The sequence below is a fragment of the Lepidochelys olivacea genome (genome assembly GCF_965140295.1).
Source record: "Lepidochelys olivacea isolate rLepOli2 genome assembly, chromosome: 2".
Taxonomy (NCBI): domain Eukaryota; kingdom Metazoa; phylum Chordata; order Testudines; family Cheloniidae; genus Lepidochelys; species Lepidochelys olivacea.
In genome coordinates this window covers 89286310-89306659 of record NC_140412.1, presented here as the reverse complement: position 1 = coordinate 89306659, position 20350 = coordinate 89286310, and the positions used below count along the sequence as shown (strand labels likewise).

At 45.1% G+C, this 20350-nt stretch overlaps 1 protein-coding gene across 5 annotated transcripts in view; it reads right to left on the bottom strand.

The window, feature by feature from the left end:
• MTCL1 (microtubule crosslinking factor 1) overlaps nucleotides 1-20350 on the bottom strand; it is a 174117-nt gene that overhangs the window by 48010 nt on the left and 105757 nt on the right. For 4 of the 5 annotated variants that reach the window (XR_014710640.1, XM_084621872.1, XM_084621875.1 and 1 more), the window contains 3 exons: nucleotides 6223-6291; nucleotides 3644-3874; nucleotides 2185-2373 (listed from right to left, as the gene is read on the bottom strand). Coding sequence is in view for 4 of the 5 variants with exons in the window: in XM_084621872.1 (XP_084477998.1) it covers nucleotides 2185-2373; nucleotides 3644-3874; nucleotides 6223-6291 (489 nt within the window). In the remaining variant the exon portion in view is untranslated. The remainder of the gene's footprint in view (nucleotides 1-2184; nucleotides 2374-3643; nucleotides 3875-6222; nucleotides 6292-20350) is intronic. The other variant, XM_084621873.1, reaches the window with a different exon arrangement.

Genomic DNA, 20350 nt, shown 5'->3' with positions numbered 1-20350 from the left:
GCAGCATGACCCCATATGGCTCCTACACATAAGGGCAGGCAGGGAGCTCTGCACACTGCTCCTACCCAAAGCGCCGCCCCTGCAGCTCCCATTGGCCGGGGACTACAGCCAATGGGAGCTGCAGGAGCAGCGCCTACAGATGGGGCAGTGTGCAGAGCTGCCTGGCCGCGCCTCCAAGTAGGAGCCGGAGAGGGACATGCTGCTGCTTGCAGGAGCTGCTTGAGGTAAGCACTGACCAGAGCCTGCAGCCCTGACCCCCTCCTGTGCCTCAACCTCATGCCCTAGCCCTGATCCCCTTCCCGCCCTCTGAACCCCTCGGTCTCAGCCCAGAGCACCCTCCTACACCCCCAGCCCCTCATCCCTAGCCCCACCCCAGAGTCTGCAACCCCTGCCAGAGCCCTAATCCCCTGCCTCACACCCCAATCCCCTCCCCAGCTCAGAGCCCCCTCCCGCACCCTGAACTCCTCATTTCTGTCCCCAACTCAGAGTCCGCACCCCCAGCTGGAGCGCTGACCCCCCTCTCGTACCCCAACCTCCAATTTTATGAGCATTCACAGCCCGCCATACAATTTTCATACAGATGTGGCCCTCGGGCCAAAAAGTTTGCCCACCCCTGTGCTAGAAGGTCCCTGGTTCGGGGCCCAGAGTAGTGGGCGGGCAGGCCTAGGCCCCTCCCCCACTTCCCAGTGATGAGGGTGGCTAAGCTAGACTGCAGTTTGCCCTTGGAGGAAGGGGCTAGACTGAGGACTCCAGTGAGCCATTGAGGCGAGTGATAGAACCAGAAGCTGCTGGTCCCCTGGAAGTGGGGGAGAGCCAGTGGAGCAGGCACAGCCGGAGGGCAGTGTCCAGAAGCGGACGGCATGGTCTGGGAGTGATGAGGGTCCGACTGGGAGGATGGTGGAGACCAGAGAGTAACGGTGGACGAGACACTACTAGTGAATGTGAAAGAGCTAATTCCCAAACGAACCACCATGAGGCGCCGCTGTGGTGAGTCTGTTACGCCAGCCATAGGCTGGGAAGCACACAGCAGCGTGGTTACAGTAGCATTTAGCTCACTGAATATGCATCTTCTGCTAGACACAACATTCTACTGTGGTTCCACATAATGGAAGGTCTCTGTTTTAGCCTCTTCCTTTTTAAAATTCCTAGGAAATTTCTCACAAACAATTATGTTAAAAGCCTTAACTCTACCCCCTTTGGAGTACCCATTATCCATATCCAGTACACAGGTTAACAAGGTGCACAATGCACAAGGCAGGGCTATCTGGTAAATTAGATGAGGTCCTGCACAATTGGTCCTTATCTTCAAAGTTCTCCATGGCCTGGACCCAGAGTATCTAAAAGATAGTCTAAAACTCTCACTCCGATAAGAGTAAAGCTTGAACTTTCTCCAAGAGTGGTCCAAAACTGTGGAATAAACTTTCCCAAGAATCAAGACCATCACAAATCTCCCCACCTTCTACTCCAAGGGCAAGGCTCATTTCTTTGACCTTGCCTTCTCTAACAAATACATAGCAACGGATCATATAAACAAAACAAGCCACATCCTACCAAAGCAAGACACTCCATTACACACCACTTCTTTCTTTGGGGAGAGGATGAGGGAACAAACTACATGTGACAGTTGTGTAGTCACATGGCTTAGTACACTACTGGAAGGTGCTCAGATAGTTTGCCGATGACCACAGTATAAAAGCCTGTACAGAATAGAATAGAATTTAATATTTAATCCAATAATGTAACAGAACTTTGGCATTACCTTTCTTTCATTTTTAAGGAAGACATTAAATACATGTGCCAGATTCTTAAAATATTTAAATGAAATAAAAAGCACCCCTCCTTTCTAATGGCTAGATGGTAAAATGCTCAGGAAAGATGAGTCTGTAAATTCTGCAAGCCATCAGATATTGATATATTTTTCTGGGCAAGCAGCCACAAGAGGAAATGGGATTTTTCACTCCCTAGCGTCTGTCAAGAGGACAGTAGTAATCACATGACTCCCTATTAAATATAGATATAATGGATGAAACCCATTAAAGTTGCTGTGTAGCTAGGATTGAAGTTGTGTACAATTCTAGGTACTTAGATAAAATAGAACATCAGCAAAACAAAATGAATGACACTAAAAAAATCTACAGCATTAATTCCCAAGGCATGATGTGTAACTCCCTTCTGGTGTGATACCTGCTTTTGATGCTGCAATAGTTCTGCAGTCTGCAGCTGTGGTCCATGGTCAGTGCTCTCCGCTGTGGAATGTTGGGAATAATCCGTCAGTGCAAACACAACGTCATCCTCCTCCTCATCTCGTTCTGGGTCATCTCCCTTTCGTTCAGACTGAATGCCAAATTCTGGTAGGGCATCGAGGTGCTCAATCTAAAATGGCAAGAGAATGAACTCCACAGACACTGTTCCTGTATTAACTGTGCAGTGACTAAAAAAAAAAAAAAAAAATCTACTGAAGGCTGGAGAAAAGGGATCTCCTTGTGGGTTGCAATTTATTAAGTCACATTCTGTATGCCAGTGAGAATGTTATTACACAACATAACATGAACACAACCCGACACACTGAAATCACTGAAGCCATAGAAAAGATGTTTTGCTATTAGGTGTGGATTTAGTTTACACAGAAGCAGAAGAGCATTGCAGCATCTATAAATGGTCACTCCTGTCTTGAAGATTATTCATTCGGCCTAATTTGGTAGCACAAACACCTGCAGCAACTGTAGGCCAGGAATCAGTTGGTGAGGGATAGCTCAGTGGTTTGAGCGTTGGCATGCTAAGCCCAGAGTTGTGAGTTCAATCCTTGAGGGGGCCATTTAGGTATCTGGGGCAAAAGTTGGGGATTGGTCCTGCTTGGAGCAGGGGGGCTGGATTAGACGACCTCCTGAGGTCCCTTCCAACCCTGATACTCTATGATTCAAATGTTGAAAGAAAAGGCACCACGGACAGGAGGTACATAAATATTAGCAATACATGAAACAATTACTTAGAAGGTGGTTTCGGAATATTATGAACTTGAAGGATACTTCTCCCCTCCCCAGGAATTTTACTTAGAGCAGCCTTTCTCCCAGTCATTTTATTTAATAAGGCCAAGATTTCCCAATGTGTATAGGTGGTTCTGGGTGCCTTCTTTCAGAGTGGTGCTTACTGATGGATGAATCACTGCTGAATTCACACAAGAAGCTGTGTGACTCTACTGCCAGTATGAAAACAGAGCACCTCTTCATCTGTATTCCTGAGGGCTTTTTGAGGAGTACACTGTACATAAACGTGAAAAAAGCAACATCACTCAAACCATCCAAACAGATTTTAATCCATTAGCCCACTAATACACTTATTGCTCCATATAATTGTGCTAGCTGGGGGGTTTGTTTTAAAGATGAGAGAGCAGTAATTCAGAGATGTCAGATGGGTTATCCCTCTTTACAAAATGATTTTTAAAAGGCCAGTAACTTTAACTTCAAATTCCATTTCAGTCCGTTTTAAACTCATGATTATGGAGGGCTGGTGCGGCTCCATAATTGGTTGAGTTGAGGTTTGCATGCAAAACAGGGATATCTGAATATTCATTTTGCTCATGACAGAACTAGAAACTCCACTCATCTTTGCAGTTTCACTCCACTGAATAAGACGGGCCTGTTACCTCCAGTATGTCCTCCCCTTCCTCTTCTATTTGCTTGCCTTGCTGCCAGTGTTTCAGCAGCCACTTCAGTTTCACATACAGCAGGAAGGTATTCTGCTTGAAATGCCTGAGTTCTTGCTGCATCAAACTTTTCTCCTGACTCCAGGTCTTCTCCTCCAATTTATTCTGCAAAGTCAAGCTCTGCACCTCCAAATCTTTCCTCCGCAAGGTCTGCAGATGCTCCTCCTCCAGCTTTAATGGAACAACACACACAATATCAATCGGGTGCTGCTGATGGGTGAGACAACCTGAAACCTCTAATTTCAATCAATATTAGCTACTTTATTTGGCAAGAAGAATCAAAAGACCACAGCTTACAGCCCTCAGTTAATTAATCATATGCAAATAACCTGCTGAGGGAATGTACACAGTTAATTCACTTTAAAGATGCACAACAACAATGCTGCTACATAAAACACGTTTATGTCCAACATACTTTCCTTCTACTCTTCATTGCATCTTTTCAGTATGTTCCCTGCGTGGACCTGACCCTAAAACTGCTTCATTCAAAACTCATTTGATGACTGAATTTCTACCTACTCCTATAAAATGAGAGTATAATAATCCCTACAACACACAAGAATTTCAATTTTCCTCCCCTCCCTGCACAATCACTCCTTTTGTTAAGAATGTATCTTCATCTCACTCTCAAGAAACAGAGCTCCCTTGTCTTTTATATTAGCTATCAAACACAAGTCTTGGCCTTTTTACATTAGCACTGAGGATTCATACTTGAAGGGCTGTTTGAGCTGCTTCATGGTGAACTCCTACAGTTTCTGCACAAGGCTGAAGCATAGATGCACACTGTGCTTGAAGATACAAGCATACTGAGACTCAGAATAGTCTGAGTTCCAACCCCATAAGCACCAAGAATAGCTCACAGTCTCACAGTTTGCAATTTAAACCCTATTATAATTTATTTGACACCAAACATCGGCCAGAAAAGTCATTCTTGAATGCAACGTCTTACTGTATAAGTGAAAAACAGGCAATGGATTGATCTGGCAACCATAAGAGTTACATAAATTACCTTTCAGCAGTCACATACTCCTATATGAATGCCAATATATTTCTGTTTTAACTGAATGCGGATGCTTACTAATGAGGGAAAGGCATTTAGAAAAGGAATGCAGAGCCATTGTTTATAGATGCCATTTCATATTATTTTGTTTCCTGTCATATCATGAGTCTATTAAATAACTGCCTCTCTTGTTGGTTACCAATCCAGTACAAATGAAAGCCATAGTAAACTAGCCACTACAATTCCTTAAACCATACAGAATATATCCTGCAACAAACACCTCATAGCTATAGAGAACACTTGGAAGGTTCATCTTCAGGAAAGGGGACAGAAAACCAGACCAATAATTCCTATTACAAATAAAATAAAATAAAATATGCATCTAATTACCCCTAAAACATTCAGAATCCTATTTGCGACCTCCCATTCCATGACAAGCACTTTACTAAATAATGAACCCTTTTAAAAGTTTTGGACCTGTCATAATGCAAAGACACAGCACCTATGCAGATGAGCTAACAAAATCAGTTATCCAAAATGCACATACAATCCGTCACCTCTTCTGTTAGAGGGATTTTGGAGTAAAACTGGCTTATTAATAAATACTCTCAGTAACAGTAAACCCTTGTAAATAAATTACTGATTAAATCAGGAATATTTACTCACCACTATGCAATTTACAGGTTTATAATCGACCTTAAAAGTAGTTTAAAACAAAATGGATATTATGGGCCAAAAGTTGTGTGTACAACTCCCAGTCGTGCACATGGAGTTGCATATGGAAGGCAGACTTTAGTCCATTGCCACTTAATGTTGCCAGAAACAATATACTAAAAAGGAAACTATTGTAAGCTTAGTTTTTGAATGTGTAAATGAATATAACTTGGGTTAACAGAGCCTTGTTCCATTGAACTGAAACGGAGATTTGGTTAAAAACAGCCAAGATCTAGGAATCCAAGTCTTCAAAAAGGTGGGGGAAATATAGCCAATTTCATGATATGTACACTGAACATGAGCAATAAAAGATGGGGAAGGAAAGCATTGAGAAATAAAGAGGTCCTGATTTTCATCTCCTGTACACTGCTGTAACGCCACTGAATTCAGGGAGCATCTGATTTACACTAAGTGAGACAAGAATCAGGCCTACAACATCCAACTGTGCTCCTGGAGTTCAAGCAAGTGCTGTTCCACTGTCTCATGAAGAGCTGAAGGGGTAAAGAAGCAGCAGCCACTTCTTATGTGATCACAAATGTAGCAGCTCATGCAGGTTCTTTTGGCTGATTTCGCTAACAAGAAGATACCCAGGGGCACAAAGATACAGAAATTAGGTCAATTTACTTTCAACCAGCTTCTAGATTCTTCATTTCCTCAGATGAGTGAAAATAAATAACTAAAGTTGACGCTTTTGGGAGTGAATAGTAGTAACATGTAGACATAATTCCCTTGTTTTTGACAAAAAATGTTTCATTGTGCAGGCTCTGGCCAAATGTCTGTACTAGTGGATGGGTTTTGCATTTACCTGAATGATCCTCTCTGTAAACTTTTCTTGCTCCTCTTGGTGAAGTCTCGTCTCCTGCTCAAGTTGAGCCTGTATCGATACATTATGTACAGGTAAAACATGGGAATCCCTGAGCTGATCAGTAGGACAAAGGGACATGTTTAGTGGAAAGCGTGTGTTAATGGTGTAAAAAAAATCTGTCGGACAGACATCTTCATGATTTACAGTTATATATACAGTTATAAGCAAAGCAGGATGTGCACATATGTAGCAATGCCTTAAATATATGTGAGGATTTCTTATGTGGCTTCCTAATAAAATATAAAAATAGGATCTTAATGTTGCATGTTGTATTTTCCTTTCAGGCCTGATCCTGCTGCCCTTATATAAGCAGTGTCATTGAAGTAATTGGAACTACTACAAGGTTACAGAATCAGAGCCTGTTTATAAGCTACTTATAGTATCTGGTAGTGTACCCAATCCACTGTGATGAAAGGTATTCACTTTTAGCATCCTTGCAGAGAGATCAGCCATACTGTACCTTTTAAAAAAAAATAAATCAGATAATGTGATCTCATTTATTACATGTAATACATAATGTTCCAGGTCAAAACGGTCCCTTTCGTCAGCTATGGGACAGGCTTTTACACAAGTTACAGCTGTACCTTACTAACATTTCTATTTTGAAAAGTGACTCTAAACCAGTCAAGTAGTGGAATCCCTGTTTATTGTATTTCATCTTTATTCTAAATGTTAGTCTTGCAAACTCACTCTGGGACCTGACCAGACCTCTCAAATATCTCTCATTTTTAGTGACATTACTCACTCAGTCTCAAAATTACTTATGTTCCATACCAATTGGGTATCCCCTTCAATTTTATTAACAATAATTATTTCAATCATGAAGCTAAGGTCACAGACTTAGTTATTTACACCAAAGAAATTAATCTCACAGCACTTACTTTCCTGCACTAATCACTTTTTGTCTCTCTCATTTTGGGTCTTTGCCACACATTTAGGTCTTGGCTAATTCCCAGTTATGGATCTGACAGTCAAACTCACTTCTTTCCTTCTCACATGTAACTGTAACTTGATATGGAAAACTTTGCAACACAAAAAGAAACATTTTTAGTTACTTGTCAGAGCAGAAACAGGACTATTTGAGGCCTGAAAGGGTGCATTCTAACTTTTTATCAGCCAATTAAAGCTACCATACACTCTCTCTGGGCCAAGTGATTCCTTCTTTAATTGGTACTCTGCTGTATAATTGACTTGTGCACGTCTGTTCTATGCCTGAAAAGAGAGATTTTTTTATAGAGCTGGGGGAATAAACTGATTTTTTCAGTTTTCTGGCAGTTGTGAAAAATAATAGAAATAAAAATTTCAGTTTGGGTCTAACTGAATCCAAAAATTGCGAACAATTTTGGTGAATTGAAAAAATCTATTTAGGGTCAAATGGAACATGTTTTGTTTGACCCCAAACAGACTTTTTCAATCATTTTTAAAGGGTTAGATTCACAAAATGGGAAGGGGGAGGAGTAGGTAGTGGTACACTCCTTGTAACTTTAGCCCAGTGGTCAAAGCACTCATCTGGGATGAAGGAAACCCAGCTTCAAATCTCTTCTTCAGGACGATTGATTCTGGGTCTCTCCCATTCCAAGTAGTTCCCCGACCACGGGGCTAAAAGTTATAAAAAGGGCACTATCACCACCACTACCACCTCCTCCTCCAGCCATTTTGTGAATGGCATGTAAGTTTTGAAACTATTAGGTGAATTCATGTCAAATTTGCAAAGTATTTGGGGTTGACCAAACCTGCATTTTTCAGCGAGTAAAGTGTTGGTCTGATAAGTTTAGCCCTGCTCTAATTTTTAACCCCTTATCCTGTACACAGAAACTGACCAATGCAAAGTTATCATATTATCTACCATGTCTACTTTTTCTTGTGTATTAATACATCGACAAACATTTTCACTACATAAGCCCAAATTTTGGTGTTGGAAGTGAGTAGAAAACCATTGATTTCAATTGGAGCTGCATACATATCCAAAGGCAGATTTTCTTTTCTTTTCTTTTTTAAACTCAGGAGCTTTAAAATTCTTTGAAGACTAATCTCTTCTTGATGTGCAGGAGTTATATTGAGTCAGTTTCCCCATGTAGCAAGAGAAAGATGTTTTTCTTTAGTGATCTTTGTGTTCTTGCTCTGTTATTCTAATTAGGATTCTTTTAGAATACGATTTACGAGAATCAATGCATCAGGCCAGTTCATGTGCAATTTCAGAAAAGCATGTTGCCTGCTTCATTAATTTGAGATTATCCAGAGCCGTGTGAAGTCTAGCAGCAATTTTATCTGTTGAAAACAACTATTCCACTGGTAACTCTTTATTGCCAATAATAATCATTAAAAAACCCCTCCGATATGGTTAGGAAATGGCAATAGCAGAATTTATCTACAAATGTGCAAGTAACTATTTCAAAATACATTTGATTTTTAGATCACTCTCTCTACAGTAATGTCATATTTAGGGAATTAGAAAGATATTGTTTGTCTTGAGGTTCATGAAATTGGAAGCTGAAAATCCTTACATTTGTATTTTGTCTTTTTCCCAACATGCCTTTACTTATTTGATATATCAATAAAAATGGTAACTTGCTAGAAGGAGTCGATACTCTGTTCTTCACTAGTGTTAATGGGAGTTCCATAGCTACGTGCACATCAAGAGTAGACCATGCCCGCAAAATGGGACAAGAAAAAAAACCCAATCTCTTATGCTATTTATCGATAAGATGGCAGCAGGAGTGGGAACCTTGAAAGTATGAAATATGTAATAATAGTTGGAACTACTGGTGAAAGACTGAATGCACTCTCAGAGGTGATATAGTTTTATAAGCACTTTAAAAAGGTTTAAATCTTTTTTCCCCACAATTAGCCTGTTTCTGCCTTATTATGGAGGATGATTTTTTAAAGCAATAAATTGCATGTACTATAATGTAATTTAGTAGACACATGAAGAATTGCACAGCTTTTCATCACTCTGAAACTCAAAGTTTCTTCATATCTTTTATTTATGTTATAAACATTGGGCTTAGTTCTGATAAGTGGCAAGAACTCAGAGTAACTTCAGTGGGGAATGGGGCTGCTCAGCACCCCGTAAGATCATGCCCGGTGATTGTACCTTGATTAACGAATATGAAAATATTTGTCTTTTCTAACTATGTCTGTTTGCGTATGCAATTTTAGACACATGGTACAGTGTCTGCAATTCTGCATGCTCATCTTTGCAAATCAGGCCCCTGACAGAACTGCAGTATTGTGGTATTTATAGATGTCATCTGCATAACTGTTGTAGATTTGTTTTTGGAAGCAGCATTGCTACAGCACTGGGAGACAATTAAAGACATAAGATTTTCTGTTAAATTTCAGCATCTCTTCCTCTTATTAATGCATTTGCTACAACTGGGACAGAAACCACAAGGCACAAATTCCATTTACCATGGTGTCCCAGATAAGACATCCACTGAATAACACTCTAACATTATCTATATCAGGACACAAACTCACTAAAATAAAAACACACAAACACAACACAACATGAACTACTATCTAGCGTTACTCCACCACCGCACCACTGAACAGCACGCTACATTTGCACCTTGACAATGATTTAAAATTTTCAGTGAACCCAAATTACATTTTCCAAAGTGCTTCAGTTCTTGTTGCCTTTGCAGGCCAGTTCCAAAGCTCTGTTGCCGAGACACTGAACACCCCCTCTCACCTCTTTTCGCTCCAGAAGACGCTAATCCATGCTGATTCCCTTGCCTCAAGAGGACATTTAAACAAATATCATCCACACGGCCAGGGTTTTGTCTAAATATTACTCATTCCACTCAAATCTCTCTGCTCCCCCCTCAAAAGCCTGCCTCTTGTCAGCTCCAGTCTATTATTCTTCTGATAGAGCCCTACGGTTCTGGGAGGACTTGCTTTACACATTTATCACACTCCGCCAGAGCAAGAAGTTTGTAGAAATTAGCATCTGATGATAAGCCACCCCAAGACCAGCCACCTCATCGCTTTTTGCTGGACCACAATCAATACCAACCTGACTAAAATAAAACATCTGATTGTTCCCCCCCCCCCCCGTGTTGAATCTGTTTTTGAAGGCTTTTTAAATATATCCAATTTGATTCTTATGAATTAGAAACCAGCCTACATGCAAGAATTATGAGTATCACATTTCACAGACTACATATTTTAGTCATTTTTCAATTCAGAGGCAGCAAAATGAGGATTGAGGATGTGGACGGCTTTTTCCCCCTTCCTCTGAGGAAGCTGAAAAATAAATATTTCATACATGTATTATATCCCTTTAGTATTTTGGACCCCACAATAAATACATTCCAAAACAGCCAAATTTACATTTGAAATCTGAATGTTGCAAGTACACAATAAGCTAAATGTCACAGCAATTTCTCATGCATTACACATTGCTTTTGCATATGATACACAAATTCTCAAAGGTTGCGCCTAAATTGCACCCCAAAAATTAGTGCATATACCTCATTGACAGTGCAAAAAAAATCAGCTACTTTCTCGTAACTGTTGTTCTTCAAGATGTGTTGTTCACGTCCATTCCACATGAGGTATATGCGCGCCACGTGCACGAGTGTCGGAAACTTTTCCCCTTAGTGGCTCCCATCGGGCTGGCAGGCCCCCCGAGTGGTGCCACTGCGCCCCACATATATACCCCTGCTGGCCCGACCCCCTCCAGTTCCTTCTTGCCGGCGACTCCGACAGAGGGGTAGGAGGCTGGGTGGTGGAATGGACGTGAACACCACATCTCAAAGAACAGTTATGAGAAAGTAAGTAACAGTTTTTTCTTCTTTGAGTGCTTGTTCACGTCCATTCCACATTAGGTGAATTACAAGCTTACCTCTGGAGGAGGGTAGGAGTCACGGAAGAACTGCTCAGAGGACTGCTCTGCCAACCGCTGCGTCCTCTCTGGCCTGCTGGTTGACCGTGTAGTCGGACGTGAAGGTGTGCACTGAAGACCAGGTGGCTGCTCTTTAGATCTCCTGGATCGGGACCTGTGCCAGGAACACCGTGGAAGTCGCCTGCACCCTGGTCGAGTGGGCCATGACCACCGGGGCCGGAACACCTGTGAGCTTATAGCACGCCCGGATGCAGGTTGTAATCCAAGACGAAATCCACTGCGCCGACACAGGGAGGCCTTTTACCCTCTTGGCTACAGCCACAAACAGCTGCGCCGATTTGCGAAAGGGCTTTGTGTGCTCCAAATAGAACGCCAGCGCTGGACGCACATCCAAGGTGTGCAAGCTGCGGTGACTCGAGTCCATATGGAGTTTTGGGAAGAACACCGACAGACAAATTTCCCGGCCCAGATGGAATTGGGAGACCACCTTAGGGAGGAACTTGGGGTGTGGCCAGAGCTGCACCTTGTCCTTGTGAAATACTGTGTATGGCGGCTCAGAGATGAGGGCCCTCAGTTCGGACGCTGTTCCGGCCGAAGTAATGGCAACCAGAAATGCCACCTTCCAGGAAAGGTGGAGGAGAGAACAGGTAGTGAGGGGCTCGAACGGGGGTCCCATGAGTTTAGAGAGGACCAGGTTAAGGTTCCATGGTGGGACTGGGGGGTGGGAGTACGGGAACACCCTCTCCAACCCTTCAAGGCACTGCCCCACCATTGGGTGGGAAAACACCGTGCCCCCCGAGAACCCCGGATGGAAGGCGGAGACGGCCGCCAGGTGCACTCTGAGTGAGGATGGGGCTAGACCTTGCTGCTTGAGGTGCAGGAGGTACTCCAGGATGGTCTGCACCAGGGCCTGGCACGGCCGCACCTGTCGGGGTTCACACCAACATGAGAACCTTTTCCACTTGGCCATATAGGTCGCCCTGGTAGAGGGCTTTCTACTGCCAAGCAGAATCTGTTGCCTGGGAAGGGAGCACTGGCTCTCCAGGGCATTTAGCCACAGAGCCTCCACGCCGTCAGGTGCAGTGACTGCAGGTCGGTGTGGAGAAGCCACCTGCCGTCCTGTGTAATGAGGTCCCGGTGTAGGGGCAGGACTACTGGGGCCTCCATCGACAGCTCTAGGAGCGATGTGTACCAGTGTTGGTGGGCCCAGGCTGGGGCAATGAGGATCACCGCTGCCCTGTCCCTGCACACCTTGAGCAGGACCTTGCGCACCAAGGGGAGCGGGGGGGAAGGCATACATCAAGCCCCCTCTCCACGGGATCCCAAACGCGTCCGCGAGTGAGCCCGGGCTGCTGCCCTGGAACGAGCAGAACCGCAGGCACTGGGCTTTGGCCCTGGTGGCAAACATGTCTACCCAGGGAAACCCCCACCTGCAGAAGAGCGAAAGCACAACGTCCATCCTGAGTGTCCACTCATTCATGCGGTACGACCTGCTGAGGGAATCTGCCAGCTCGTTCCCCATGCCCGGGAGATAGGACACCTCAAGGTGAACCGCATGGGCTATGCAAAGGTCCCAGAGGAGGAGAGCCTCGTGACAGAGTGGCGAGGAACGAGCCCCGCCCTGCTTGTTTATATAAAACATGGCAGTAGTGTTGTCTGTCAGAACTGTCATGAAAGGTCTGGCAGGCGAGACGAACCGCCCTGAGCTCCTTCACGTTGATATGGAGCGACCGCTCTGCTCCAGACCACAACCCCTGCGTCATAAGGTCCCCCAGGTGAGCCCCCCATCCGTGGTCTGATGCATCCGTCACCAGCGTCAGGTCTGTAAGTGGGGTAGCAAAGGGGATGCCTTCGCAAACCACAGGCTGGGACTGCCACCACAGCAGGGGGTCCAGCACGTCCCTTGGGGCTATCAATACCAAGTCCAGGGGGTCCCTGCCTGGGCGGTACACCCAAGTGAGCCACGCCTGCAGAGTCCTGAGTCTCAGTCTGGCATGCCTGACCACATGCTTGCATGCTGCCATGTGGCCCAGCAGCCGCAGGCAGCACCTGGCCGTTGTTGTTGGAAACTGGCGCAGGGAGGCCACCGCTTGCTGGATAGCCTGGAATCGGGATACCGGAAGGCTTGTCCTGGCCTGCACCGCGTCCCTATGAATTCCACTCTCTGCATGAATACGAGTGTGGACTTGGGAACATTGACCAGGAGCCCCAGTTCATGGAACAATCTCAGGGCCACCTCCACATGGCCCCGCACCTCCACCTTGGATCGGCCTGCCAGGAGCCAGTCGTCGAGGTACGGGTACACCTGATTCTCTGCCTCCGTAAAAAGGCCACCACCACCACCATGCACTTCGTGAACACCCTTGCGGCTGCGGCTAGACTGAACAGGAGGACCGCAAACCGGTAATGTTCTCGGCCTTTTGTGAAGCGTAAGAACCTCCGATGTGCTGGGAAAATGGCGATATGAAAGTATGTGTCCTTCATGTCGAGGGTGGCGTACAAGTGCCCCGGATCCAGGGAAGGGATGATGGTGCCCAGAGAGACCATGTGGAACTGGGCCTTGACCAGAAATTTATTGAGCCCGCGCAGATCTAGGATTGGGTGAAGGCCCCCTTTGGCCTTGGGGATGAGGAAGTACCGGGAGTAGAACCCTTTTCCCCTTAGGCCGTGAGGCACTGCCTCCACCGCCCCCGCCTGTAGCAGCGAGCGGACTTCCTCTTCTAGGAGATGCTTGTGAGAGGGGTCCCTGAAGAGGGACGGGGAAGGGAGGTGAGAGGGGGGGAGGGAGGCAAACTGCAGCGAGTACCCATTCTGCACCGTGCGTAAGACCCAACAGTCTGATGCAATGGTGGACCACGCATGGGAGAAATGGGACAGGCGGTTCAGGAAACAAAGGAATGGATCCAGTGACTGGTCTGGTACGCTGACCTTGAGCGCACCTTCAAAAGCCTGGCTTAGTGCCTGGCTGGGATTTGTGCTGGCCTTGGTTCTGGCCCGGCGCATTATTGTTATTATTGTTGTTGCGCCGTCGCCTGTTATCCCTGCCTTGCCTACGGTAAGGCTCATGCCTATGGCGAGGCTGGTACGGGCGTTGAGGGGGAGGCTGCAGCTTAAAGGGCTTCCTCTGGGTCGCCGGGGTGTGCGTACCCAGCGACTTGAGCACAGCTCGTGAGTCCTTGAAGCTATACAGCCTTGCTTCTGTCTGGTCTGAGAAGAGCCCTGACCCAGGGCCGGTACAACCACTAGGCCTAGGGTGCCAAGTGGTTCGGAGCGGCCAAAAGCGCGCTCCGGGGAGGCAGTGGAGCAGAGGTGAGCTGGGGCAGAGAGGTGCGGGGAGGGACGCCTGCAGCACATAACGCTCCCTTTCGTTCACCGCTGAAACCACTAGGGAGCATGGACTCGGGTGGCAGAATAGGAACTCATAGCCCTTAGATGGGGCAAAGTATTTACGCTCCACTCCTTTGGCCGCTGGAGCGCTGGAGGCTGGGGTGTGCCATATAGTCTTATAGTTAGACTGGATGGTCTTAATGAGCGGGAGCGCTTTTCTGGATGGACCTTTGGGGCTCAAAATGTCCACCATAGGGTCCTCCTGCTCAACCGTCTCCTCGGCCTGCAACCCAAAATTTTGGGCAACTCTGCACAGCAGTTGCTGGTGGGCTCTATGGTCCATTGGTGGAGAGCTGGACACCTCCGTACCCACCACTGCCTCATTCGGGGAAGACGAGGAGGTTAGCTGCTGCTCGACCCCCTCTGGTTGGTCCTCCTGCTCCGCATCTCCCATGGTAAGGGCTCCCAGCTCAGGCTGGGGTGGGAGTCCATGGGATGGCACTGGGCTCGGAGCCAGACTCTCCGGTCTTTGCTGGGGGGATGCTGGAGGCCTGGATACTGTTGCCTCCGGCACTGTTTGGCATCAATGGGGAACCGGGACCGCTGCACCGAGTAACTTGCCCTGGACGGGGCCCCTTGGCGCTCCTGATAGGCCCAGGGGGTACAGAAGGGCCAATGGCCTGGCGGCCCCTTTGGCGTTGCCAGCTCCCTTGAGGGTCTCTGCTGTCCAGGCCCTGGTGCGGGTAGCTATAGCGGCCGGAGCCGGTGCCGGTGCCGGACTGCGGCGACGCCGAACGCAAAGGCCATGGCGATGCCAACAATCTGCGCCAGTGGGAGAACGAGTGGCTCCTGGCTGAGCGGGACCGGGACCGGGATCTGGACCGGTGCTGGCATTCTCTGGACCGGGACCATCTGTGGGAGACCTCTGGCAAGGGCCATCTCAACTCCTCCCGGTGCCAGTCTCTGGGTCGTGCCGGAGAGCGGCATGCCCTTTCTGGTGCTTCTTCGTGTTGACCCGCTGCTAGTGCCACAACCTCCTTCTGGGCCGCTGGAAAGTGCAAGTCTGCAGAGTCGGAGCTCAACAGGGACCAACTCCGGGAGTGGTGCTAGGACGGAGTCTTCAAGCAGCACACCATTGCCGGCTTACCCCTCAATGGCACCCGAGGCATGGGTGCCGGAGGGTTCTCCCCATACGGGAGGGGGCTTGCCGCCGACAGCTCGATGAGGTCCTTTGCAGCCTCAAAGGTGCCAGGCATAGACGGCTGATATGTTATGCCCTCGAGCCCATCGTCCGCACTGAGCTCACTTAGGTCTGGGCTTGGTGGGGCTTGTGCTGCCGGGACCGCCTGTGTCAGCACCAGTACCGCGGCCTTCCTGCTCTTGTCGGCGCTCGGGGCCTTGGGAGGTGCCAGCCTCCTGTGTGGGGAACGACCAGGCCTTCCTTTAGGCTGCGCCGGGGAGGACAATTGGTGCCAGGGCCTAGCCTGGCGCTCCGGGGCCAACAGTTTACTGTGCTTTGCCGGTGCCAGGTCTCCCGACGGCTCTGGGGCACTATGCACCGAGGAAGGCTGATCCGGTGTCGGGCGCTCCAGGCCCGGCGGCTACAATACAGCCTCCATCAACAGTTGTTTTAGGCAAAAGACTCTTTCCTTGTCCTTGGCTTGAAAGCCTTGCAAATCCTCCACCTTTCAGTTTGATGTCTGTCCCCCAGGCATCGCAGACACGAGTCGTGGGGGTCACTAACTGGTATAGGTTTGCGGCACGTAGCGCAAGCCTTGAAGCCGTGGGCCTGCGGCATGCCTCCAAGCACCTAATCACTTAAGTGTTCACAATCTATATGTAAAATGAACTGATAACAGCTACTCTAAAGGCTAAGGGACTGCTCTTCTATGGGGGGAGGGGTGTTCCAACGCCACCACGGACAGTAAGAAGGAACTGAAGGGGGTCGGGCCGGTGGGGGTATATATGCAGAGCGCAGTGGCACCATTTGGGGGGACCGCTGGAAGCTGCTAAGGGAAAGTTTCCGACGCTCGTGCATGCGGTGCGCGCACACCTAATGTGGAATGGACGTGAACAAGCACTCGAAGAAGAATAGGTAATTGTGCAGTTATCCATTTGTGTTTTTGCTGGCACAAAGAATGCCAGATTTTATTAAAACATTTAAGCCGAAGCCTTTGAAAATCTGGGCCATTATTTGAAAAGTACATGAAGTCCTAATGAGTTCACTTAGACGTTGGATATTAAGATTTACATCATAATGGGTCTTTCAGGGCATTATACTGTCAATCTGTAGTGATATCTTACATAGAACAAAAGAATACTATGTATCAAAGTGCACCATTCTTACTACCCCTAACCTAGTGAGAAGGAATATTGTCAGTAAACTCGTATCAATTTGTCATTCTGCTTCCCACAATTTTGAAAAGTGATGGGTATGTTTTCTATTTTATGGCTTTTTGTTCAGTGCAAATAATATGCAATGCATGAAGACAGAATACTATATCAGTGTAAAAAGGGAATGATGTGCAAAATTTCAGCACATGGTTAGGATACATTGTAAATGTCATATTACTGAAAAGCCTTCAAATGGATTTACAAAAATTGCCTTAAAGGAATGCAGAAACAAACAAAAGCAGGACAGTCAGCATAAAGGCTGAAATTCTGTCCTGATGTGGCCAGATACCATAGCTCTCTGATCATACAGAAGATCCCATGTAGATACAAAGTAGGAATTAAGGATGAAGTGACACATTTCATTTGCAAATACCTACAATTGGTTGATTTAATTTCTACCCATAAATTAGTTTAATATAGCTGCTTACATTTAATATGAGGACACTAAATAGCAAAACTAGATAAAGCAATTTTCACTAGTCCATTCTAAAATCTAAGTGTAAAACATCTTTCATTGTTACCCTTTACTACTAGAACTTGGTGAAAACATTTCTCATGAAAAGTTACCCAAAATGATTTTTTAAAGGATTTTGCCTTGGTTACACTTTAGTGTTCACTTCCTGCAAACATGTGAGTGGCAAAAATTTCCTGCCATGTTTGTTCACAGAAAGTACGTGCAAAGTATATGAAAGTTGTATATGTGAGTAATCACAAAATCCAAATTTAAAATTTATGCTTGACTATTTGTGCCAGATGTGCTTATGCACTCATTCAGCTGAGAAACAGAAGCAATACCATGTGGTTTATCTGCCTAACTTCAGTTAAGCAATACAACTTGACTTTTAGAACATTGAGTATCAAATATTTACAGCAAACTGTTTGTGACCAATCCAAAGATTAAAAAAAAATGGAGGAAAAATTGTCTACTACATTTGAAAAAATATGAGGAAATTGCACTCTGTTTATAGATATTCCACTAACAGAAAAAGAGATTAAATTTATCAGATGAAATATTTGTCAGTTTTCACTGATCTGATAGGTTGCCATAGCAATCTTTGATCTGTTCTATGCATTTGCTTCTTAAAGTATTGTGCTACTTTCTCTAATCCCTCTGCCTCTTTTACGGATAACAATTCTTCTTTATTCACTTGCTTTCCCTATGGATTTTACAGAACCAGTTCTCCCACCCACCATAACAGAGCTCAAACCATGAGTAATGTACTGACTATTCACCTCAGTGGGCATCGGCCTCCTCCCCTCTGCCAAAGCAATTCAATTACTTGTTTTCAGCAAGAAAACAAAGTCCCATTCTTAAGACAATTTCAAGAAATAATTTCCCTTGGACTGTGAATCTAACCCAAGTCTTTAATATGCAAAGACATTCTAATAATACTGTTACACTAACAGCAGTTCAACGACCAAACAAAGGCAGATGTTTACAGTTAAGCTACAGGGTGATTCAGGCATAAGGCAGTCTTCATCTATTGAATTTAATCAAACAATTAGGCTCCCACAATGCTTATTTTTCAAATAGTTTATACAGGAGAAATGGGTAAATGTAAGCTGCTCAGCACTTCATGGGAAACGTTCCCTTTAAAATTAGGCTTGCAAAAAAATGGACTTGCTTGCTTACAAAAGAATTGTTTGCATAACTGAAACATGTCCATCTCTTTGAAAGGCCACACAATAAGAAAAAAGCCAATCATTATCACCTACTGGAGCTGTGTGAAAATTTTCATTCCTGAAAGAAAAGTAGGTAGAAGTTTACTTTTTGACATTTCTGCTTTTGGGCATGAATTTACTGGCTTTTCATCTCAATTTTTTACAATGACAAAAATAACTTTTTGCATTTGAAAACTATGTTTTCTGCTCACTCACCTGGCAAAAAAATGTGTGACTTAGTGCTTCCAGATTTTGCAAACTCAGGCTCAAAGAAAATAAATTTAAGAAAGGAAAAGCAAAATCAATTTAAAAAAATCATTTGGGGAACTTTATGCTTCATTTGGCTCCCATTTTATGTTTTCATAGACCTCAAGGCCAGAAGGGAACATCAGATTATCTAGGCTGACTTCCTGCATAACACAGGCCATAGAATTTCATCCAGTTTTTCTCTATTGAACCAATAACTATGTAAAAAGAAAAGGAGGACTTGTGGCACCTTAGAGACTAACAAATTTATTTGAGCATAAGCTTTCGTGAGCTACAGCATCCGATGAAGTGAGCTGTAGCTCACGAAAGCTTATGCTCAAATAAACTTGTTAGTCTCTAAGGTGTCACAAGTCCTCCTTTTCTTTTTGCCAATACAGACCTAACATGGCTGCTACTCTGAAACTAATAACTATGTAGATGCCCAGCTCCAAGGTGGAATCCTGGATGATCTTCATGGCATTTCAAACCACCGGTATACCCAATCATTTCAACATATGACAGTGTGATGTAATGTTCCCTGTAGCTTCAATAAACTGTATTTAAACAAGTGTGCTTGTCACTAATGCCTTCTTACCTCGATCCCTTTTATGAGTATCCCATCCATACTCGCCTCTCCAGCACAGTTGGACTTTGAGTGGATATTCTTGTACCTTCAGTTATAGCTACCTGCTTTTGTGTGCCAGGCTAAGGTCTCCTTGATGTGAAAACTACTCTCACCATCTGCTCAGCTTTTGACAGTTTACTTTAGGTAACATCTCATTTTGGTAGATGGCAAACCATTTGTGCCAAAATTACCCAAGTCATGTAGCTCGATAAATATAGGGTTTATATACAAGATATAATACAAAGAGAAGGTTAAAAATTAGGCAGCAGGGAACTACTAATGGTGAGAGTGTTTAAACAGAAAGATTTTGAACATTAACTTGAGTCATTTTCTGATCCATACTTGCTAAAATTCTCACTAGGGACAATTGTTCCAGATATGTATTGAATCAAAGGACTCAGCTCCCTCATCTTCTAGATTTCCACATCTAAGGAGAAATTCTGACTCCCAACCACTGACTTACTGTTATTTATGTTTTAGCAGATATCTGTTTTGAAGTTTACCTTTGATGGGTAAAGAGGGAGAGGCTGTAAATTAAATACTTCTTATGCTACCACCATCAGCTGCTGGAAAGAAGGTAAAAAAACAAATTACCTGTGCTCAGTGAAGGACAGCCACTCTGCCTTTGAAATTCAGGATGGAATTTCAGCCACCAGCCAGTGAGGAGCATGCCTCCCCTCTCCCGCTCCGCCTCTGTTCGCTAGTGCCTATTGTCTGTTAATCACAATTACCAGCTCTCACAGGGAGCATCTTCCTTCTTCCAGATTGAATTATCTGCTTCTTGTATATCTTAAGGTCTTTATCTACATGGAGCTTCAGAATTAAAGAACAATGTTTAAACTGAGCTCCCTTTAAAGACTCCTTATTTCCATTTAAACCAGTTCTAGGTTTGGCAGGCCAGTGTGAATGGGGTTAATCTGCAGAACAGTGTTTAAATGCCACTTGCTAGTCTAGGTAAGGACATT